Here is a 24,028-nt window from a genome sequence, read left to right as displayed (position 1 = left end):
TATAAATCTGCTTATCTACCCTCTCCCAGCTTTTTTTCTTTCTTTCTTTCTTTTTTTTTTTTTTTTTTTGGTCTTTTTAGGGGCACACCTGCAGCACACAGACGTTCCCAGTTCCCAGGCTAGGGGTTGGGTTGAACTGCAGCTGTGGCTGCTGGCCTATGCCACAGCCAAAGCCACAGACACAGCCACACGGGATCTGAGCTGTGTCTGCGAACTACACCACAGCTCATAGCAACTCTGGATCCTTAACCCACTGAGCAAGGCCAGGGATTGAAACCACATCCTCATGGATACTAGTCAGGTTCTTAAGCCCTGAGCCACAACAGGCATTCCTACCCCTTTCACAACTTAAGCTCTGTGTGGGCAGGGACCACATCTGGCTTGTACCTAGAATCAAGGGCTTGGGTCTGGGGCTTAGGAATGGCTTCTATAAAAATGTGTCAATTGAACATAGGAAGAACATGCAAGCAGTGGAAACAAAAGGTCAAATGGATGGCCCTAGAACAGCCCATCTACCACTCAAGCGATTCAACAGGCACTATAGTGGCCTGCAGGCACTGAAGGCAATCAGACTAATGCCCTAGAGACTCTGAGCCAGGCTCTGCCCGCAGGCCCTACTGTGTCTCCACTAGAGAGGCCCTTACCTGCGTGAGCGTCCTCCTGGCAGGAAACTCTCGTCCCAGGGAACAAAGAATCATGCACATCATTCAGGTTCTAGAATGACAGGCCCAGGCCAGAAAGAAGATTCACTTCTCAGGCCATTAAGTAATAAAACCAAAAAAAGACACTAGGCACAGAGAGAGTAGGAAGTATCAGTGGCCCAGGCCGCAATGGCCAGAAGCTCCATCACGGGCAGGGGGGAGCACTGCAGGCGGCAGCATCAACAGCCCGGAGTAGCGGCCATCACGGCAGGGAGCAGGTGGGCTACTGCGCAGCTGGGGAGGCTAAGCTGGGGGGGCCTGGCCTGCCAGGGCAAGAGGGCCCCTTGCCTAATTATAGCACAAAGGTGCCATCTGAGCGGGACCCAGGGCAGGTGGGGCAGGATGTTGGTGACCAGTCTGGAGAGCTGTGCTCTTCCATGGAATGCTCCCTAGTGATAAACTGGGGCTCCAGGAGGGTAGAGACCTGAGGAGCAGGGAGCTGGAAAATACTAGCCAGATTATTGTCTCTGTGGGCCTTTCCCCCCTCCACTCCTTGGACTGGCTGTGTCTGAGAAAACAGAGTAGGGAATGTTCCTTGGGTTATTAAATGATCCTGCCTCCACCTTCAGTGTCATAGGCACTTCCTGACACTTGTTTGCCATGCTGTCAGAACACTTCACACTTCAGTGGTGAGCCAGAAAGAAAATCGATAGAACTGGAGCTGTGAGGGATTTCTCACAGACCTGGCGAAATGGACAGCTTGCCTGGCCCTTCCAGTGCCCACAGAGGAGAAGGGGCTGGCTGCGTTTGACCCTACCTGCCAGGAACTGTGTTCTATCGGAGAGGCACAAGGAACGTACACATGGAGAATAACCGGGTCTTGAGGTCTCATCAGAACTGAGGTCTGCCTTCATCTGCAATGACGGGGCTGGGGGTCAGGGAAGGGAAGTCTTTTAGGCGGTGACTAAGCTCAGGGCACAAGAATCCTAATCTAGTCCAGAGAAAGGTGACATTCAAGGGCACTTTTGGGTAAAAATTATGGAATGTTCATTCCTTCTGTGACAGGCGGGGTGTTAGACGTAGATGCTTCATAGACATGAAGTCACTTAATGCCTACAACCATGGGTATATGCATAAGGTCACTGATGCCTGAAGAACCATAGCCTAGCAGGACCTGGGCAGAGGGCAGTGCGGTGAGGGGTACAGTAGACTGACCCACGGGGACATGTGGCAGGGTCACCATGACTTTTCATCACTGAATTCTCAAGGCCATGCCCAAAGCATGCAGATGTTCGATAAATATCCGTGGAAAGAACGAAAGTGGGCGACTCACCAAAATATCATGGTTTATGTCTGAGAGCATCGACGCGTGCACGGCTCACCTGGAGCCTCGTGTTTACCGTGGGAGGAGGGACAGGAGCAGGTATTTTCCCCACTGCTGTGGCATTGTTGTTATTATTATCATTCTCCTTTTGCAGTGGACAGAATCGACAGGAGGCTCAGAGAGTTTAATTTTCCCAGGGATGGGAAGCGTTCAAGGTTCTGCCCAAGCCTGACCTTCTGATCCCGAATCCCAGATTCTTCCCAGCACACCCTGAGGTCGAAGAAAGGCTTTTTTTCCCCTTTTTTGGCTATGCCCGCGACATGTAGGAGTTTCTGGTCAGGGATTGAACCCGTACCGCAGCTATAACCAGAGCCACAGCGGTGGCAATGCCAGATCCTTAACCCACTGTCCCCCAAGGGAACTCGAAACTGCTCATTAGAGCTTCTAATGGGGAAGCTCTTATATTAATTGGGACTTTGTGCTCCCTCCCTTGTCTCCTCCTCACTTTCCCTCTCTACTCAAAGATGACCGTCTTTCCTCCCTTGGAAGAAGATGACCCCCAACACCAACTCCCATCATCCCTGCAGCCCCTCCAGCTAAGAAGGCTGGATACACTGGGGAAAAGCCCTGGGCTTCCGAATTAATCCTGCAAAATCACTCAACCTTTGCTGGCCTTGGTTCATCTGTCACATGCAGGTGACATTCAGGACTGGAGGGCTGACTGAGTGAAATGCAGTATGGAAAAGTGCTCTGTAAATTTTGAAATCTATGCACCTGTTAATCATGTTAACCATTTCAGAGCTCCACCTCCCTAGAGGAGCTCCTCCGCGAGGCCTCGAGAAATGTACAGTTTCCAAACCTCACTCTGGAGAAGGAGACAGTCTAATTAGGGTCTCGTCCCTTTCCTTCTGCAGGAGTGATGGGACAGGGCTCTAGGTTAAGAGGAAAAAGGAGGCCACAAGGAAAGGGGACACTCTGTTTTGCAGAAAGCAGAAGGAGCAGGATTTTGTCCAACAAATGGGCAGGCCTGGCCAGCGTGCATCCCCACACCTTAGCTCAGAAGTAAACTTGGTGACGCAGACTTTTCATTCTGCGTGAATTCGGAGTAGAAGGGAGTATCTGGTTCGACAATAATTTGTTAAATGTCTATTCTGCTCCCTGAAGACACCGTAGGGATATATGAAAAAGGCACAGTAGTACCTCACTGTTCCAGGCTTCGCCTTTCGCCTCTGAAAGAGCCTAAGAAGGAAAAGGAAAGTCATTGACTGGTCAGGAATATGCCATAAACGTAACGTATAAACCCATGCATTTGTATATGTACTTTGAGCCTATTAACACTTCACTTGCACATAGTCCTAGCAGATTAAGAAGTCACAAACTTGAGGGAGTTCCCGCTATGTTGTTGTGGGTTAAGGATCCGACAATGGGCATTGTCTCTGAGGAAGCATGGGTTTGGCTGAAAAAAAAAAAAAATCACAAACTTGAAAGGGAAAGTATTACTACTATGGGTGGGTCTGTAAACAACGTCCTAAAATTAGCCCTTAGGCCACCTTTTTTTTTTTTTTTCTTTTTTGGCCACCCCTCAGCATATGGATTTCCTGGGCCAGGATTCAGATCCGAGCCTCAGCTGCCACCTACGTCTCAGCTGCAGCAATGCTGGAACCTTTAACCCACTGTGCTGGGCCAGAGATGGAACCTGTGATCCCTTTGCACCACAGCAGGAACTCCTAGGCTACCTTAAAAAAAAAAAAAGGTAAGACTAGGAAGAAATCTACCAAAAATGGTTATGAGAACTCAGAGTCGGCTGTGACTTATTGTAGGAGACAAATGGCCTTATGGACCGCAATAACTTTTGGTTTTTTATGGCCTCACCTGTGGCATATGGAAATTCCCAGGCCAGGGATTGAATCTGAGCTGCAGCTACAGCAATGCTGGATTCTTTAACCCACTCTGCAGGGCTGGGGATTGAACCTGCACCTCCTCAGCAACCCAAGTGGCTGCAGTTGGAAACTTTTTTTTTTTTTTTTTTTTTGCCTTTTTAGGGCCACACCAGCTGCATATGGAAGTTCTCAGGCTAGGGGTCAAATCGAGGCTGCAGCTGTCAGTCTATACCACAGCCACAGTAATGCCAGATCTGAGCTATATCTGTGACCTACGCTGCAGCTTGTGGCAATGCCAGATCCTTAACCCAATGAGTGAGGCCAGGGATCGAACCCAAATCCTCGTGGATACTAGTCAGTTTCCTTTTTTTTTTTTTTTTAAGGCAAGAAATAGATTTATTAAGGTAGGACACTTATGAGAGATGTAAGCAGGCAGGCATGGAAGCTCTACCACTAGTCAGGTTCTTAACCTGCTGAGCCACAACAGGAACTCCATCGAAACTTTTGTTTTGACATCATTTTGTATGACCACATGGTATAAAACAAATGGAACCACAGAACGTGAGAATTAAGGTGAACATTTGGGGCCATCAGGCCAACCTTTGACAGCCAGAGAGGTGAAGGAACTTGCTCAAGGTTGCACAGCTAGCCAGACAGGGGGAGGAATGACACCCACCCAGGGTTTTTTCTCCTGCTCACACAGGGTTCCTAATCGGACCCAGAGCTTCCAAGAAAAATTCAAACTCTGTTCTATGGCTGCTACCTGAAACATCCAGAGTGCGTGATTCCTTTTAGAAAGAATTCATCGCAAATGATGACAATGAAGAAAAGATGGGAACTCAAAGAGGTTCCCCCAGGGAACCATGCCCACAGACACACCCGGCAGCTCTCTGGAAGCAGAGTCTAACCCTGAGGAAGCTGACAACAAAGCTTTTCCTTTGAGGGGGAGGAAGGGTCCCTTACTTCTAGGAGCCCACAGTGACTTGGAGTGGCGGGCCGGGCAGGCCTGACTCACGGTCAACTGAGAGCAGACCAAGCAGGAGAACCAGAGGGTGGTGCCAGCAGGAGGCTGAGGGACAGGCAGGCTCCTGATCCCCTGAAACGTGCCAGTGGAGCCCGTGAACTTCTCATCAGGCATGTACATACCAGACAGGCTTATTACTGGGAATGTACGGCGGCCACATTACTCTAACTCGGCGATCCTGCCCTGGTGGTGGGCGCCCCGCCAGTCTGCACTCCCACATCCTGCTGCCGACTCGGGCCCACCCGTTTCTATATCGAGACGCTCTTCTCCATAAATACAGAACAGGAGTCAGGCACAAAAGAAAGGCCATTTGGAGCACTGGGAAAGCTGTCACATGGGCCAACAAAGGGCAGGAAGTGCCGGGCGGTGGCCCCGTGTCCGTCCCCGGGCCCAGCTCACCTGGCTGGACTGTAGGGCCTTTGTGCAAAAAATGTCAGGCCCAAGCCCCGAACTTCCTGCCATTTGTCAGGCTGTGCCGTGACCCGGAGTTCACCGAAATGCTTGCTGCTCCCAACAATACACGCATGCATCCTTTGGAAAAATTTTCTCTCTCTCTCTCCCCCCTACCAGGCAGCGATGGCTTTTTTTGGAAGTGGCTGGGGTGGGGGTGGGAAGGTCCAGGGCTGAGAAATGGAAAGTTTCGGTTGTGTTTCTCTCCTGAAGCCTGGCTCAGACAGGGCAGGGAGAAGGAGGAATCCCAATGGTGTGGGGACTGAAGCTCTGGGGTCTCATCCCAGCTCTGCCCCTGAGCAGCTGCTGGGTGGGGTGTCGGTTTCCGCGACCTATTTGCTTTCTGCTCCTGTCCCACATCCCAGATGCCTCCATCCCACCTGACTCCCCGGAAGCTCGGGAACTTCCCTTCCCACGAACAGGATGCAAATCAGCGTTGAGGGTACCTGCCTGCTTATGGAGGAGCAAAAAAAAAAAAAAACAGGCCACGTGGCCAAGACAGAGCTAGAGGGATAGGAGTCTGGGCGTGGGGTCAGCACTCCGGCCAGCCAAGGCCCTAGCTCCCAGGCCAGATCTTGTGAGAGGAAACTCAAAGACGGCAACCCCTTGTTTCTCTCACCTGAGCTGTGCTCGCCAGGTGAGGGGCTGTAGACAGAGGCTCCCAAACCCTGGGGCGGATATTGATCAAGTAGTCACCCCTGTGAACCGAAGAAAAAGACACAATGGATTTTCCAGCTCGTTAAGTGTATTCCTTGGAAAGCACTGTTCTTTTATTCTGAGATTATGTTCTGAAATGAAGAAGAAAAATGCAGTGAATTTTTTCCATACTGCTAGGCTTATGCAACGTTAAGGACTGTCCTTTACTGTGGCATGATGTCCTTCCTACGTTCCTAGAGCTACTGTGTGAGTGTTAAAATGTGCTTTCGTCTATGACAGCATGGTAATTTAAAAAAGTTTTTATTTGATGACACTGAAACTAACAATCCTGGAGTTCCCTTTGCGGCTCAGCAGGTTATGAACCTGACTAGTATCCATGAGGATGTGGGTTCTATGCCTGGCCTCGCTCAGTGGGTTAAGGGTCCGGTGTGGCCTGAGCTGTGGCATAGGTGGCAGACATGGCTCAGATCTGGCGTTGCTATGGCCGTGGTGTGGGCCGGCAGCTGTAGCTCCACTTTATCCCCTAGCCTGGGAACCTCCATATGCAGTGGGTACAGCCCTTAAAAAAAAAAAGAAAAAAAAAAAAAAAAAAGTCGACAATCCTGCACTAGCCCTCCAAACAGTAGTGAAGCAGCCACCATCTGCAGCTTATAAAGTTCCCAAGTCTAGGAGCCACGGTCTAGGGCACAGAGAAGGAGCATGAGACGGGGCTTTGCCTTCCAGGAGCTTGTGGCATGGTGGAGGGCTACAGACTTGTAATGGTGTCACCCTGCAAGACCCCAAGGGACTGTGCAGAGGTGTGGGGCAGATCTTCCCCGTGCTGTTGAAGCTTCGAGGGGGGGCTGGTCAGCGAAAGCCTTGTTTGTGGTAAGGGCTCAGTTAACACTGTCTGAATAAATGAATGACTGGAAAGCATTGAAGAGAACTTAGCAAAACTGGGGCTGGCAGGGAGAGGGGAACTTGCTGAGGGGGATGAGATACTTAAGGGTGCTACTGCTCAGGGGTCAGCGTAGCAGAGGCATGCAGGCCAAAAGAGCCTGGGGGAAGAGAGGGTGCTACACGGGGCCAGCCTGACCTGCAGCAGAGACAATGCTACCTGGAGTAATGGAATTGGGATGTTAGGTAAGCGGAGGTGCACTTTGTGAGCCAAACAAATATGTTTAGACTTGCGGTGGCTCTTCACAGGGAGCCATGGAAGGTTCCTGAGCAGGGCAGTGCCAGGGTGAAATGGTAGTTGAAGAGTCTGGAAGCTGCATGGAGAGGGCTTGGAATCCAGAACCCAAGGGAGCTGTCAGGCGACTCCAGCCTGGAAGGCAAGTATCCAGCTGCCTGGTGCTGGGGTGAGAGGGGTGTGGGGGAACAGCGGGGACAGCTGGCTAACCCCTGCCACTCACGCGGGGAGGAGAGAGGTAAGGACACCTGGCACACTTGTGAGCAGGGACCCTGGTTAGGGGATCTGATGAGGGTGGAGGTGCTCTCCCTTCCCAGAAGGCCTGCGTTTGGCCTAATAATGTGTGGAATTCGGGTCTGGATAAAAGGCGTTTAAAGCTGCCAGTGATGAGCGGCCACCCTTCCTGGGAGGGGGGCTGTCAGGCAGCCTGTCTGCTCTGGCAGCTAAGATAACCCCAGGTTATTTCGGGATGAGAGCCCTAAGAAGATAAACAGGTCAGTGGCCAGCAGATGGACAGATAACCTGGCTTATCGGAGCAAAGGCAAGAGAGAGCCCTCTGGGGACAAGGTCCTCTGAGACAGGAAAGTGCCGAAGTGCATCAGAGGGAGAACAGGGAGGTAGGAGCGGGACCAGGGGCTGTGGCTCCAGCAGGGGAGGGGGCACCTCACTGGGTGGCAGATAGAAGTCCCTCTGGTCCTCTGATGGGACGTGGAGACCATAAGTTCCCAGAGGTCACCCCAGATTCAGGAGCCCCAGGTCTTATTCAGGGTCTGAATGCCCAACAACAGATCGCAGGCTTTTTATGTTTTACTCTTTCAGCTTCTTCAGGAGTCAGCTGCCCACCTGCGTTTACTAGAGGCACAACCCCCATGTGGTGCAGTGTGTGTAGGTGTGTGTGGTGGGTTCGAGGTTGTGTAGGTGCTGGGGGCGTTGGTCATGGTGTTGAGTGTGTGTGATGGGTGAGTGTATGTGTGTGGTGTGTGGGGTTCATGTGTGGATGTAGTATTGTGGGAGGGGGCGTGTAGTGTGTGGGGTGTGTGTGAACAGGATGTGTGCATGTGGTGTGTGTGTGTGTGTGTGTGCCTAGTATGGGTTGGGGGGTGTGGGTGCCGTATGTGTGCATGTGGTATGTGCAGGCAGGATTGTGAGTGTGTGGTGTGTGTGTGTGCAGCACATGTGTGTGAGTGGAGCAGAATGACAAGGCTCCTGGCCCCGCCCCTCCATCCTCTTGAAAACTCAGCTGAGCTGTCACACCCCAAGGGGCAGAGGCCCTCAGCTACATCTGGACATGGTCCAGACACCTCAAGCCATCTCAGGAGGACTTCAGGATTCAGCTCAAGCCCTTTGAGTCCCTTCGCCCAGCCTGGCCTCCCAGGGACCTCCTGTCTCTTCTGACAGGTGTGGGTTCTCTGGATCACCCACTGTGCAGGCAGTTTGCTCTCTGTAGACGGGCCTGCCCATGCTCCCCGCCTCAGAAAGCACCTCTGTCCTTGACGGCTCAGCTCCCAGACACTGAGTGCGACACGAGGCTGGTGCCATCCTAGCCGCCCAGGCCCTGTGCCCTTGGGCCTCCTCTAGCTGGCACCCCAGAGCTCCCTAGGGCGCTTGAATGCCCCCTTGGGCTCATCACAAGGTTGGGGGGTGTGGAGGTGTGGTTTGTACTGCCACCACTGAACTGCCCCAGCGATGAGGATGGGGAGCAAGGCCCAGGCTCTGCACACTCCCTGTAGGGACCCAGAAGCCTTAGCTCCATGCTGCAGGGCCTCACCACGGGTCAGTGCTGCTGCACATTTTCCTAGGCCTGCCTATTTTTAAATTATTTATTTATTTATTTATTTTAGGGCCACACTTGTGGCAATATGGAGGTTCCCAGGCTAGGGGTCCAATTGGAGCTGCAGCTGCCAGCCTACACCACAACCACAGCAACGTCCCATCCGAGCCATATCTGCGACCTGCACCACTGCTCATGGCAATGCCGGATCCTTAACCCACTGAGACAGGCCAGGGATGGAACCTGAGTCCTCAGGGATGCTAATCAGATTCGTTTCCACTGAGCCATGATGGGATCTCCTGGCCTGCCTATTTTTTTTTTTTTTTTTTTTAATTTCAACTGAGGTATAATTGACATAGAATGTTGTATTGCTTTCAGGCCTTCAAAGTAAGGAATCACCTAGTTGTATGCATTGTGTAATGATCACCACAGTTAAGTCGAGTGACCATCCATCACCTTATCATCACTATCAGCAAAGTTAACTTCTTTTTTTTCTTTTTTGGCTGCCGCGTGGCAAATGGAGTTCCCAGGAAGGGGGATCAGATCCTGATCTGCAGCCATGGCAACACGGGATCCTTAACCCTCTGTGCTGGGCTAGGAATGGAACTTGCCTCTGGGAGCTCCCAAGATGCCTCCAATACTGCTGTGCCACAGTGGGAACTCCCAAAGTAACTTTTAAGAGGGACTCTCTTGGCAACTTTCAAGATTATTTCAACTCTACAGTATTATTGACTCCTGTCACCCTTAGGTCCTGCAGGCTGTCTTGACAGCACCTCACACCCTAGTGGTCATGCCAGGCCCTGCGCTGCGGTTCTGGACTGTCCCTCGGGGGCCACCAACCTCCCAGGGCTTCAAAATCGGGCCTCCTCCCGCTGCCCTGCCCCCACTCAGAAATCCAGGCACTGACCGTGTTTGTCCTGTTCCTTCTTCCTTGTCCCAATGTCTCTTCTCCCATCCCTCCCCACTGCAGGTTTTTGTTTCCTCCTGATTAGGCTGTGGTAGCAGTGAATACTGAGAAAGCATTGTTTAGACTCAGAGTCAGAAGTGGGATCAATCCAGCCCCTCCCGCCCCTTCCCCCCGCAGGGGATAACACTGCGGTGAGCCAGCAGGCAGTGCAGAGCCCCTCACGGACCCTGTCATGCCTTCGCGCTGGACAGCCAGGGGCCCAAGCCCCCGCCTGCCTGGCACTGCCACGCTGCTCCCCAGAACCGCGGCACCGTGCAAATGCCAGCTGGCCTGTCTCTGTTACCCATCCCTGCGCTGCCAGCCCTTGTGGACTTGCGGGGTTTCTGTCCTGTATAGTTTCCCCCGCGTTCTCTCTTGGGGCTGCAGCCCTCTCCTCATTGACTTCTGGGAATCCTTTGTATATTGTGGATGTCAGAGTACCCCTAGAATTACAATAAAATCCATGCTGGTTTAAGACCTTCCCCTATTCTGTCCTCCATCGACTCATTTTGCTCCTGGTAATCCTTTAATGGCAAAGAAGCCTTCCTTTTGATGTTATCAAGATTAGAATCAATCTTTTAAATTTTGGTGTGTGCTTTAAAAGTTTTAAGCTGTCCTTTCCGGTTTCTCCCTTTTCTTTTTGTCTTTTTAGGGCCACACCTGCAGCATGTGGGAGTTCCCAGGCTAGGAGTCCAATCCAAGCAGTAGCTGCCGACCTGCACCACAGCCACGGCAACTCTGGATCCAAACTGGGTCTGCCACCTACACCACAGCTAGGCCAGATCTTCAACCCCTGATCGAGGCCAGCGACGGAACCCTCATCTGCATGGATACTAATTGGGGTCATTACCACTGAGCCACGTCGGGAACTCTCTTTCCGGTTTCTAAGTCACAAAAATATTTCCTAGGTTTTCTTGTACTAACCTTATACTTCTCTTTAGTATTTTCCACAGTGACAGGTACTCTGCAAAGTGCTTGGCAGATACGATCTTAATAGGCTGCGGCTGTTTGAGATACTTTATATGTATCACTTTGTTTGATCCTCACAACAGCTCTAGGAGGTGAAAACTGTCATTACCATCCTTGAGTTACCTTTGAGGAAACTGAGGCCCTGAGAGTTTCAGTAACTGCGACGTAACACACAGGAACTAAGTTGAAGAATCTGAAAGCCTGGCACCCGAGGCTGTGTCCTCAAGCCCTGTGCTAATCCATCTCTCTGTGGCGACCCTCACAGCAATCGCTGGTGTGGGAGGTAATTTTATGTACTAACGTGATTGGGCTGAGGGATGCCCAAAGATCTGGTAAAACGTTATTTCTAGGAGTATCTGTGAGGATGTCTCTGGAAGAGGTTAGCAGATCCGTATTTGAATTAGCAGACTCAGTAAAGAAGACACCTTTACTGATGTGTGTGGGGGGGTGTCACCCCATCTAGTCCTAGCCTGTCTAGGACAAAAAAGTGGCAGATTTGCTGCCTTGGCTTGAGCAGCACATAGAATGGGTCTCAGAACCAATGTCCCCCGGGAAGAATGGGACAGCATTGATCCAGCAGCTCCCATCCCCCATCAGCAAAGCTTATCTTATCACCTGTGAGAGGGTCCAGAGGGCCTATCCTGGTCACAGAGGAGCCTTGGGGCAAAAGAGTCACAGGTGCCTCTGACAGGTGCTGTCAGCTGCCACCTGGGCAGGCTGGATGCTGCAGCCGAGGCTCGGGGCTGGGCCAAGCGCATGTGAGGCCAAGGTGCTGCCCCGGGGTGTTACCGCTGGACACTTCGCTCTCTGCTGGCCTGTCACTTCTCCAAGCAGAGAGCTGGCCTCCAGGAAGAGGGTGCAACCTTGCCTCATTGGCCTTTATTTCCTCCACGATGCCCAGTGTGGTGCAGGGAACAGGGCACGCTCCAATACAACCCTGCCTTTTATTGAGCATCTTACTCTCCGGGCACGGGGCGGGGGGTGTTCTCTACACGTGCTGATGCTTTTAATCCTAGTGAAAGCCCTGCTCTAACACTTTATGCACCAGGACATGGAGGCTAAGAGGTCTAGGGAGCAGTTCCACAGAGCTAAAGTCAGAACCCAGGCTGGTGTGTCACAGGAGCCAGAGCCTTCTCAGTGCTGGCTGAAGAGGAAAGCTCCCAGCTTCTTCTGTCTGGACCAGGGGGAAGGGGGAGGGAGGTGCCCTTTACTTAAAGGAAACAGCTAGAACTGAACAAAGGCTCAGAGACAGGAGCGCCTGGGCTTGTGTAAGGAGGAGCAGTTTGGCCAAGTGTTAGAAATTTGAGGGAAGCTCTCCTAAAAGAGTTGCCCTTTGGGGGAAGCTGGGGGGAGGAGGTAGCAGCAGGGGTGATGTTTTTTCTACAACTTAGTTGGCAGTGGGTGGGGGAGCTTGGGTTGGACTTGAAAAAGCCCCTATCACACTGCAGTCTTCTTGAGGGCAGGAACCCTTGCTTCTCCTTTGTGTGACAGAGAAGCAAAACTGGCCACATGCACGGGTAGGTGCGCGCGTCCTTTGTCATGGATGTGCTGGGTGGAAAGATAAGCTGGGGTGGTGGCCGCTCCTGGCTGGCCTTCTCAGCATATCCCCTGGTTACACTCTTTCCTATCCTAACCCACCCACCAGACCTACCCCCACCCCACAGCTGAGGGAGCTACTCCACCCACTTGTCATCTTCCGTTACTGGTTTTCAGCAAAGAGCCTAAGAGTCCTTGGGGACTCCTCTATTGTGTCACGTAGGAGCAGAAGGGTTGCTCTCTCTGTAGATTCCTCCAGCTGCCCCCCTCCTGGGGCTTGCACAATTCAGTGGCAGCAAGGATGGAAGAAGAGAGATCCCCGACCTGTGGCCTGTTTGGCCCGTGGTGATGGAGGTAGGATTTGTCCTTGGTCTCCCTCGTGCTCGTCCCACGTGTGACTTTGGCAATTCTTTGTCCCCACAAGCAACTGCCCTATGCTCTGCCTCCTTTGGCCCGCCCTGGTCCAGGCTCCTGGCTCACACTCTGCTCCCTTCCAACCCCACCTACGACAGGGAGCCATGGCTAACAGTTGTATGTATTTGGGATGTATATTCAAAGCCAGAAGCATTAGATGTGTGTCACTGTGCAAACTGCTCCCTCACCTGAGTAATATCACTGCCATCTTTCTGTGGACTGTGTATGAACCTGACCCATTCCTTTCAGGGTCGGTATATGCACAGGAAGCAATATTTCCATTATTTTTGAGAAACTGTCATGGGCGAGGTTCTATTCTGGGGACTAGAATGTCCATTTTAGTAAAGGTGATGGGAAGTATAAAAAGTAATTAAATAAGTAAAGAGCAGCATTGTGAATGGTGTTATGAGGAAAATAAAATAAAATTGAGGGGTTTGGGAGAGTGTCACTATGGAGGTGACATCTGACAACTCAGAAACAAGACTCAAGATAACAAGAAGGGAGTTCCCATTGTGGCTCAGTGGATTAAGAACCTGATTAGTGCTCATGAGGACGCCAGTTCTATTCCAGGGCTTGCTCAGTGGGTTAAGGATGTGGCATTGCCGTGAGCGGTGATGTAGGTGGCAGAAGTGGCTCAGATCTGTGTTGCTGTGGCTGTGGAATAGGCCAGCAGCTGCAGTTCTGATTTGACCCCTGGCCTGGGAACCTCCATATGCCATGGGTGCGCCTCCCCTACTTCCCCATAAAAAGGATAACAAGAAGGATGCATATTTGGGCCACGTCCAATTTTGGGCGAGAATACACCCTACTGATGGTACCTTTGAGCCCATGCAATGTAGATGGTGGAGATGGAAATGGACGGATGACCCTGTGGCACTAGTCTTCACTCTTACTCAGTGTCCTCAGGGGCAGTGGCAGCAGGTCCAGGGTGGTGGCAGCTGTCCAGGCAGAGGGCCAGATGCACGGGCTGAGAACAGGCCCATATCTCCTGGGGCTGAGCCCTTTAGCACAGGCCCACTGGGACTGACAGAGCCCCAGGCCAGGCCCCGCTGTAGTGCTGCCTCACTCCTGCATCCTCTTGAAGTAACGAAGGGACTTTCCTATTTATTCTTTTTCTGAATAAAATACCTAGCCTTTGGAGTTCCCATTGTGGCACAGTGGAAATGAATCTGACTAGCATCCATGACGACGCAGGTTCTATCCCTGGCCTCGCTCAGTGGGTTAAGGATCTGGTGTTGCTGTGAGCTATGGTGTAGGTCACAGATGTGGCTTGGATCCTGTGTTGCTGTGGCTGTGGTATAGGCCAGCAGCTGTACCTCTGACTGGACCCATAGCCTGGGAACCTCCATATGTCATGGGTGCGGCCCTAAAAAGACCAAAAAATAAAAAATAAAAAATAAAAAAAGCCTATCCCGCCTCTGCTTTCACAAGATACTATATGTAAAAGTGCTTTGAGAGAGCAAAGTTTAAAAAAGAAGAGAGAGGGAGGAGGGTTTCTCTATGAGATTCCTAGGGCTGCTGTAACAAAGCATCACCAACTGGGTAGCTTAAAACAATAGGAATTTATGGAAAGTCTGAAATCAAGGTGTCAGTAGATTGGTTCCTCCTTAGGGGCTCAGCTGGAGAATCTGTTCCGTCCACAGAAAAGAAAATCATGGACTTGGAGAATAGACTTGTGGTTGCCAAGGGCAAGGGGGAGGGAGTGGGATAGATGGGGAATTTGGGGTTAATAGATGCAGACTATTGCCTTTGGAATGGATTCGCAATGAGATCCTGCTGTGTAGCACTGGGAACTATGTCTGGTCACTTATGATGGAGCATGATAATGTGAGAAAAAAGAATGTATACACGTATGTGTGACTGGGTCACCATGCTGTACAGTAGAAAATTGACAGAACACTGTAAACCAGCTATAATGGGAAAAAATAAAAATCATTAAAATAAAAAACAAAAAAAGAATCTGTTCCAGGCTTCTCTCCTAGTTTCTGGCAGCTGTCACCAATCCTTGGCACTCCTTGGCTTGTGGCAGTGTAACTCTAATCTCTGTCTTTGTCATCAATGGCATTCTCCCCAGGTGTCTGTGCCCAAATTTCCCTCTTCTTATAATGATACTAGTCATTGGATTAGGGCCACCCTAATGATCTCCTCTTAACTTGATCACATCTGCAAAGACCCTACTTCCAAATAAGATGGTATTCACAGGTAACCAGAGGTTATGACTTGAATATATCCTTTGGGGGGACACAATCCAACCCCTAGCAGTATCTAATGTCATCTTCGTCATCAGCACCATCATTGTCATTACCATCTAAAATACCATTAAAAAAACAAACACTAAAACGCATTAACAGCAAATTGGATATGACTGTTTCTATGTGGGTGATAGTCTGCCTTGACAGGACAAAGGTGGATGTGCAGGAACCTGGGAGAGACCAAGACAGGTCCCACTTGGCATTTCTCAAACAGCAGTGCACATATTAAACACCTGGGGGCTTGTCAAAATGCACACCTCGGAGTTCCTGTCGTGGCTCAGTGGTTAACAAATCCAACTAGGAACCACGAGGTTGCGGGTTTGGTCCCTGCCCTTGCTCAGTGGGTTAACGATCCGGCGTTGCCTTGCGCTGTGGTGTAGGTCGCAGACATGGCTCGGATCCCACGTTGCTGTGGCTCTGGTGTAGGCTGGTGGCTACAGCTCCGATTGGACCCCTAGCCTGGGAACCTTTATGCCACAGGAGCAGCCCAAGAAAACGGCAAAAAGACAAAAAAAAAAAAAAAAGAAAGAAAGAAAAGAAAAGCACACCTTTGTCAGTAGGCCTGGGGCAGGCCTACAGTCTATGCTTCTGTCAAGCTCCCAGGTGATGCTTCAGCTGCCGGACCACACTGTGAGTAGTAAGGGTCTGATGAATCACCACCATTCAGGCCTCTGCCCTGCCTAAGGCCCAAGAACTGGTCACATTGGAAAAGCCTTGCCCTCTTCCTCCCATGACCTTCATGATTTTGAGAGCCAGCCTGGCGGGTTTCAAGGGCCTCACTTCCTGCTTAGGTGGTCCCATCCGTGATGTCTTTCCTTCTCTAACATGCTCTCCACATGGCATGCTGCTTTTTCTTAGCCTCCCATTAGTATTCTGCTGGACGGCTCCACCAATGCTGGAACGCACTGGGGGAGCTGAGAGGAAACTTAGCTGAAAGGAGGCCTGCAAACACTGCAGAGCACAAAGCACACACATTCAGCCAAAAGACCCCCATTCCTGGACCCCATCCAGACTCGTCCCTTCATTATTTTTGTTCTCTTTCCTCTTTAACTAGACCTTGCCTGAAAACAGCCAGGGCGTTACTAAGGTAACGCTGTAGAGCCTCCCCCAACACATTATTGTTTAATTCCAGCAGCAGCAGCCCAAGGAATTTGCTATTTGTTTAAGGGATGAAAGCCACAAACTTCCACACATTCTTCTCCAGTTTTACTCCCTTCGAACTGTATGGTCCAGTCAGACTGGAGCACATTGGGTGGAGCAGACTCATGGGACCCAACAAAATAGTGGGTTCTTAAGAAGAGTCATCATCCAAAGATGGACAGAGCCGGGATTTTTTTAATTGGCCAAGGAGTGGGGTGATAACTGTCCTCACTGATGATCTGAGAAGGGCATGGCCGGAAAGGAAAGCCTGTCCGTTATGTTTGAATCCCGCCTCAGATCTGGATATCACACATTCCCAGGGGTCTCGGTTTCACAGATTGTGACTCTAGGAAGGGTACTGGTGACCCCATGAGCAGCACACCTAACCTGTACGAAAACACATGGGACGTGGCTCCGGGTGCGGAGGGGTTTCAGGAATGCACACAGCCCCGTTTAAGAAGCTTTATCAGGAAACCACTGTGGCCTGTAAGCCTGAGAGGTAGGTACTGGGGGCACAGGGGGAATCACCCGGATCTGCAGCTTCTCACCAGTAGGTGCTCATGGGTCCGACTCCGCTCTGCCACCACTGAAGGACCAATTTCTCTCTCTGTCCTTGGTTTTCTTTCTGTGTCATTCTGCTTCTCGGACAGACTCCCAGCTCCCGCTCCATTCCAGCCAAACTCCCTAAGCAGAGGAATTTGATTGGTTCATACAGCACAAGCTCTTGAGCTAAGCTATCTCATAGGATAGTTGGCCCAACCAATAGGGAGGCAGCTCTTGGATCAGGTGCTCACCCCTGGTCCAATTAGCTGTGGCCCATGTGCCACAGTTCACATCGTGCGGCATGGTTCCTTTTTTTTTTTTTTTTTTTTGGTCTTTTTAGGGCCACACTTGCTGCATATGGAGGTTCCTAGGCGAGGGGTCTAATCGGAGCTGTAGCTGCCAGACTACACCACAGCCACAGCAACAGGGGATCCAAGTAGCATCCGCGACCTACACCTCAGCTCACAGCAATGCCAGATCCTTAACCCCTTCAGCGAGTCCAACCCACAACCTCATGGTTCCTAGTGGGATTCGCTCCCCTTGCGCCACAACGGGAACTCCAGCATCGTGTCTTCAAAGGGAGCAGCAGGAGTTCCGTGCTGGTGCAGCCAGTGGGAAAAAATCCAACAAGGTCCCAACCCTCCCTCAGCGGGTTAGGGATCTGGCGTCGCGGTGAGCTGTGGTGTAGGTTGCAGATGAGGCTGGCATCTGGCGTGGCTGTGGTGTAGGCCGGCAGCTGTACCTCTGATTCGACCCCTCGTCTAGGAACCTCCATATGCCGCGGGTGCAGTCCTAAAAAGTCTAATCAATCAATCAATCAATGGAGCTGCAGATTCAGCAGGTCTTCCAAGGCCTTTTCAGCCATACAGTGTAAATTGCATGATAAAGTAATTGCTTTCTGAAGCAAGAGCAAGATGTCTAATGAGGAAGTTTGAATTTTTCCTGCCTTCCTGCCTGCTTTCCTTTTTTTTTTTTTTTTTCAAACGCCGCACCAGCAGTATATGGAAGTTCCCAGGATAGGGGTCAAATTGGAGCTTCAGCTGCTGGCCACAGCCACAGCAACACCAGATATGAGCTGCATCTGCAACCTCCCCAGGATTTTGCGGCATCTCCAGTTACTTAACCCACTGAGGCCAGGGATCAAACTCACATCCTCTCATAGGTTATGTTGGGTTCTTAACCCACTGAGCCACAACAGGAACTCCAAAACCTGATTGAATTTTGTGGAGTGTTGTGGTATGTGATAGAGTTGCTCCTCTGTCATCCCACTGAGATTGTGGTGAAATGTACATTTCTCACCAATTTCTCTGGTGTTAGACTTGCGTTTTTGAGGGTGGTCTGTGTTGACTCTGACCTCCAGGAAGACACAGATTTAAAACAGAGGCTGGGAGGTGGGGGACAGTCACAACCTGTTACCTACAGAAAAAAACTTGAGACGTTTGGCAGCGAATGAAAGGAGAAAAAAGGATCACTCTATTGAAGTAGCAGGTCATCCATACAATGACCCAGAGAGACCTATGCAGTGGTATCAGGAGACAGAGAGATAACACACAGGCATATGTGCACACACAAACATACAGGGAGAGACAGAGACACAGGCTCAGAGAGATACATACAGAAAGAAAGGAGTTCCCGTTGTGGCCTAGTGGTTGACAAATCCGACTAGGAACCCTGAGGTTGCGGGTTCGATCCCTAGCCTTGCTCAGTGGGTTAAGGATCCGACGTTGCCTTGAGCTGTGGTGTAGGTCGCAGACGCAGCCCAGATCCCACGTTACTGTGGCTCTGGCGTAGGCCGGCAGCTGCAGCTCCAATTAGACCCCTTGCCTGGGAATCTCCACATGCCCCAGGTGCGGCCATAGAAAAAGACAATAAATAAATAAATAAATAAATAAATAAATAAATAAATAAATATTAAAAAAAAAAAAGAAAAAAGAAAGAAACACAACACACCTTGGGGCATACTCGCATCCACTGAAACAAGGAGAACTCTGAAGAGAGCTGGTAGTTCAAGGGTAGTGGAAGTGAACACTGCATGCAGGAGGGTGAAGCAGTCTAGCACAAAAAGAAGAAAAGAACCATCTCTCTGGATGTTCAGGCTATCACAGTAAAGTGATTGCCAAGCTCACCTTCAGGAGAGGAGAGGGTGAGTGCTATGGCTAGGCAATTCAATATAATCCCTTTTCAGTGGAAAATATATTCCTTGAAGTTGAGAAGCAAAAAACAACCCCCCCCCCCAAAGCAGGTGTAGACATGCTAGACATGCTTTTGAAGCAGCTGCCAGATTCCAGATGAGTTCTAAGTGTCTGTTTCAGTCTGTGGCCCCAGCACTCTGGAGGGACCCCCACCTGCTTCATCAAACACCGTGATACCTTTCAGTGTCTGGAGAAATGACCAGTCTGGTTGGGGAGCTATTGCACAAAAGTGTTACTGAATGCTTGGTCATGTGCCCAACGCACAGTGAGACCCAACAAACCAAAATGTTGGAGTTTGGAGCACAGAAAGTTCTATTGCAGGACTAAGCAAGGAGAACAGGTAGCTTGTGACCCCCCCAAAACCAAACTCTCCAGTGGTTTCCAGGGAAGAAGTTTTTATAACCAAAATTTGAGGTGAGGGCTGCAGGGTGTATGACTCTTTGGATTGGTTGGTGGTGAGGTAACAGGGAGAGTTCCAGGACTCTGGTGCTCAGCCGGAATTTCCCATCTTCCACCTGGGTGGGGACCTTAGTTCCTGCAGAAGAATTCCTAGATATGTTGTCATGTATATTCCTTGAGCAGAACCCAGACCTCACCCCACTGCTGCACTCTTATTTCCTGACTGCTCATCTTTTGTTTCTTCATTCTCTTACTTTCCTCCTTAGCAACTGTTGGAATCTGCCCTCTGGAACTCAGGGAAGGTCTAGGAAGCTGAGGAAACTTATTTCCTATAAACAAGAAACAGGGCGGGGGGGGGGGGGGAACGACACAGTACCCAAGAGGGCCCCAAGGGTCCTGCTTGGTTTCGGATGGGTGGCCGTTCTCTGCCTGTGGGTCTCCCTGCACAGCCACCTATAAGGGAGTTGAGACCACGAAGGAACTGGATACTGGATTGAGACCACGAAGGATCCGGATCTGGATACACAGTCAGTCCTGGAGGGAGGGCCAGCACCTGAACCGCTGAAAGGGGAAGGGGTGAATTGTCTCCGGGCTAAGATGTGGCGCTCTCACTTAGGCCGTCATGTCTGGAAGGGACCTCGGACATGAGGTCCCTTCAGTTCTTCTTGTCTGCTCCTTTCATTCTTCAGAGGAGAAAACTGCCACTCAGAAGTTAAGTGATTTGCCTGAGGCCACGCAATGCTTTAGTGGTGATCTGACAAACTTATTTACCGATGGCGGCTGGTAACTTAGGTCTGTTTTCTTTTTACCTCTCTTAGGTCAGTTTCTTTCTTTTACCTTTTAGATCAATTCTATGGGAAGGCTGGGGCGGGGAGGCAGGCAAAACCTGACAACAGGCCCCAGGGTCTCTGAGAGAGGTTGGTTGAGAAAGTGCCGGGGAACTGTCAAAAAAGTTTCTGCTTCATTTTATCTGTGGAATCTCTTCTCCTTTGGGGCCGGCTGTCCCTTCATGAAGACTTCATTTTAGGGAGGTCCTGTCGTGACACAGTGGAAATGAATCTGATTAGGGACCAAGAGGTTTTGGGTTCCATCCCTGGCCTCGATCAGTGGGTTAAGCATCCAGCATTGCCATGAGCTGTGGTGTAGGTAGCAGACTTGGCTTGGATCTGGCGTTGCTGTGGCTGTGGTGTAGGCCAGCAGCTGTAGCTCTGATTCAACCCCTAGCCTGAGAAGCACCATATGCTGTGAGTGCAGCCCTAAAAAAAAAAAAAGACTTCATTTTGGTCACAAGAGGGATACAGTAACTCAAGTATTTCAGAGCATAGTTGATCTGGAGTCCAGAAATCAGGAAAGGCGTGAACTGAGAAAGTCAACTGATGGTATCTAGGGGCAAACTGGGATATGAGCCCCCTCCCCCCACTCCCCCTTCTCCCCCAGCTGCTCCTCAATCGGTTGACTTTTTGTTTTTTGCTTTTTAGGGCCGAATCCACAGCATATGGAGGTTCCCAGGCTAGGGGTCAAATCGGAGCTATAGCTGCTGGCCTACACCACAGCCATAGCAATGCGGGATTGGAACCGCATTTGTGAGCTACGTCACAGTTCACGGCAATGCTGGATCCTTAACTCACTGCGCGAGGCCAGGGATGGAACTCGCCTCCTCATGGATATTAGTTGGGTTATTACCGCTGAGCCACAATGGGAACTCCCAATCAGTTGATTTGGATGCAAAACGGCATCTGGTGAGAGGGGCACCAGTTCAGCAGAGGAAAGAAAGGATGCAGATCTCAAATTGGTAACGGAGGGATCTGCTCACAACAACTGCCAAAGCCTGGCTGGACCCTGGTACATGGAATCTGAAATTCCTGGCCGTTGGGGGCGTGGCGTCTGGGTGATCCTTTAATGGGGCCCAGCCACGGTGTCCCTAACGAATGCTGTTCCTACGCTGAACGTGGCCTGGCCTGGCCTGTCCCCTTTGGTGCCCTGCCCACTCTGGGGATGGGAAGGGGGAGGGCAAGTCCAAACTCTTTTCTGAGTTGGGAGGGGCAGGGATCCACATCAGGTCCCCAGTAGTTGGCCTGAGAACTTGCAGCGCTGTCAGGACCCAGGTGCCCTCACTCCCAGTTGTGTCTGCAAGCACAGGGGGACTCTGGACGCTGCCCTGGAAGCCAGAGTCCTGGAGGCCAGCTCTTCTCTGAAAGCGGCATCACACCAACATCCTTGATGACCCAGGCCTGGGGCCGGGGCCAGAGGGGAGAGAGGGAAATGCAGGAAGAAGAGCTTAAGAAAACCGGTCTCCCCCACCGTACCCACTACCCCCAAAGGACGCATTTGTTCTTTGAGATGAGAAAATAGCCACGGAATTCTTTCTGCTCTCTGCTAGGATCTTCCTTTTGAAAGCAAAGGAGAGACTGGGAACTCTTACCCGGATCTCCATCTCAATGCCCAGAGACAAAGGCCAAAAAATGTGAGGAATTTCTAAAGCACCTCCTTCAAGCAGCATCTCCCCCACCCTCTGGCTCAGCTCCAGGGGCGCTGCCCATGGGAATGGCAGCTTTCTCCTCCTGGCTGGCTGCCCACTCACTAAAAGCTCCTATCCAAGGAGAAATGAAATTAGGAATCTCCCCGCTCAGCCTCCTGCTCTTGAGCCCATGTAAGAAGATACTTCTGTGAACCCAGAGGGTAGGGTGGCCTGGGGAGTGGCTCTGCCTCCTTGCCCCTCGCGGGCACCGCCTGTGCCTTGGTGGGTGGAGGAGAGGCCTGCGCCCCACCTGCTCCAGGGCACTGGGAACATTTTCACGCTCTGACCCAGGCCTTTAAGAGGAGCCCACATGTGGCTTAGGGTTCTTTTCTCCTTCCTCTTTGGAGGCTGAACAAAAGGCAGTGAGCTTCCTGGGCATCACAGGGAGTCAAGAAAGGCTGGGAAAGGGTCCCCTCTTCCCAGTCTCTACAACTCACCCCCACCCCACCGGCCGCCATTGTCCTTCAACATGGCCGCCCTCACCCACCCCTTGTCCCACTCGTCCCCCTAAACAGTTCTCACCTCCTTGACTCACCCAATACGGAGGGCACCTCCTGTCCTCGCCTCCCCCCAACTCCCATTTCAATACTGAGGCAGAATATTAACTCAGGGAGTCAGCGTAGGAGCATGGGCTCTGGATACATTCTTTGATATGGCCATGGATCAACATTTGTGGCTTCAGGGCTCTAGGGCTTCACATCCCCACAGGCCTTGTTTTATTATAGGAAGTGTGCCTTCTCCACACGCCTTGTTTACCATAGGAAATGCGCCTTCCCCCACAAGGACCTTAATCTCTAGCCCACCCCTCAGCTGACAGAAAGGCAATGAGAGGAATGGGGACTTAGTTTAAGCAAAGAAAAGGACAAAGAAACCATAAAACTTATGGGGACATTTCCAACTCTAAAACGCCTATTGGACAAGGACTGATGTAGGCAATTGAACAAGGCCAATGGGAGAAAACCACATCTTTCTGGACCCCACGTTGGTGCCCCTTCCCATCTTAAGAGATAAAAATCACTATAGGACAATAAAGAAGGGGGCTCTTCTCCCCCTTCCCAGCAGCCCTGGGAGCTATTTGCCTTCCTGTAATAAAGACTTTGCTTGCTTGCTTGCTGCCTGTGTGTTCCCGGAGTTCATTCTTCGACGGCCGTGAACAAGAATCTGGATTCTGGTATCATCTTTCCGGTATCAACATGGCATCTCACACGCTCCCTGCTCCTCCTTCACTGTGTGAAGTGGAGTTGCGTGGGCTAGCACTTGCCATCAGCCTCTACATGGATTAAATCATGAGCCTCTGCAGCTGCCAACCCGCGGCACCCCTGGAGTGGTGCGCAGGGCGGAAATCAGGAGTGAAATTCTGCGCTCTGGAAAACTGGAAGAACAGGTCTTCAGATAATCAGATGTTTTTAGGAGATTTTATGTGCCCAATTCTTGCCTCTCCTCATATCTAGAAAAACACTAAAATCCTTCATGGTGATATCTGCAGTAACCTTGAGGAGACCAGCAACAAACTTTTGTAAAATGTATGTATGTATGGCTTCACACACCTCCCTCTCATTTTTATATCCTGATATCCCCCCTTTTCCTCTTGGGGCAGTATTTCGGAGCTAACTGAAATATTGCCGCCCAGTCTGTAGTTAAGACTAAAAGAATGCCACGGTCATCTGTGAATGCAGTCACTGCCAGGATGAGAGCTGGTGAGTCCTGCAAGCTGGGAAAACTCAGGATACTGGCCCTGATAGTGGAGGTGCCTTTCAAAGGAATGATTTCCGTGAGCCCTGCTACCTGCCCTCTGTGGCAAAGACTCCTAGGTATCCTAGCTCCTCCCTCACCACCTCAGGAGGGGTTTCTCAGGACTAACTGAGAGGCTGTCTCCCTGGCTTAAATCCTAATTTTGCCCCAAATAAAACTTAACTCTCAACTTTCAGGTTGTGCATTTTTTTTTTTTTTGTCTTTTTTTTTTTTGCCATTTCTTGGGCCGCTCCTGCAGGATATGGAGGTTCCCAGGCTAGGGGTCGAATCGGAGCTGGAGCCGCTGGCCTACGCCAGAGCCACAGCAACGCGGGATCCGAGCCGCGTCTGCAACCTACACCACAGCTCAGGGCAACGCCGGATCATTAACCCACTGAGCAAGGGCAGGGACCGAACCCGCAACCTCATGGTTCCTAGTCGGATTCGTTAACCACTGCGCCACGACGGGA

At 51.0% G+C, this 24,028-nt stretch overlaps 1 protein-coding gene across 7 annotated transcripts in view; it reads right to left on the bottom strand.

Annotated features, from left to right (window-relative positions):
• The window catches only part of LOC106508206 (uncharacterized), a 43,773-nt gene that overhangs the window by 12,595 nt on the left and 7,150 nt on the right, over positions 1-24,028 (bottom strand). For 3 of the 7 annotated variants that reach the window (XM_085005449.1, XM_085005447.1, XM_085005448.1), the window contains exons 1-3: positions 16,724-16,859; positions 5,939-6,017; positions 3,166-3,204 (exon numbers count right to left, since the gene is read on the bottom strand). In XM_085005449.1, coding sequence (XP_084861575.1) covers positions 3,166-3,204; positions 5,939-6,017; positions 16,724-16,845 — 240 coding nt within the window. In that variant the 5' untranslated portion in view covers positions 16,846-16,859. Of the gene's footprint in view, positions 1-478; positions 3,205-5,938; positions 6,018-15,583; positions 15,664-16,723; positions 16,860-19,288; positions 20,344-24,028 lie in introns of those variants that run through there. The other 4 variants (XR_014833885.1, XR_014833884.1, XM_085005450.1 and 1 more) reach the window with 4 other exon arrangements.

This window comes from Sus scrofa, chromosome 18 (genome assembly GCF_054392235.1).
Source record: "Sus scrofa isolate SSC_HxYL_T2T_F1_AM1 chromosome 18, Sscrofa_HxYL_maternal_Yorkshire_Landrace_v2.0, whole genome shotgun sequence".
Lineage (NCBI taxonomy): Eukaryota > Metazoa > Chordata > Mammalia > Artiodactyla > Suidae > Sus > Sus scrofa.
The sequence above is the reverse complement of the archived record's forward strand: the minus strand, read 5'-3'. Positions and strand labels throughout refer to the sequence as shown.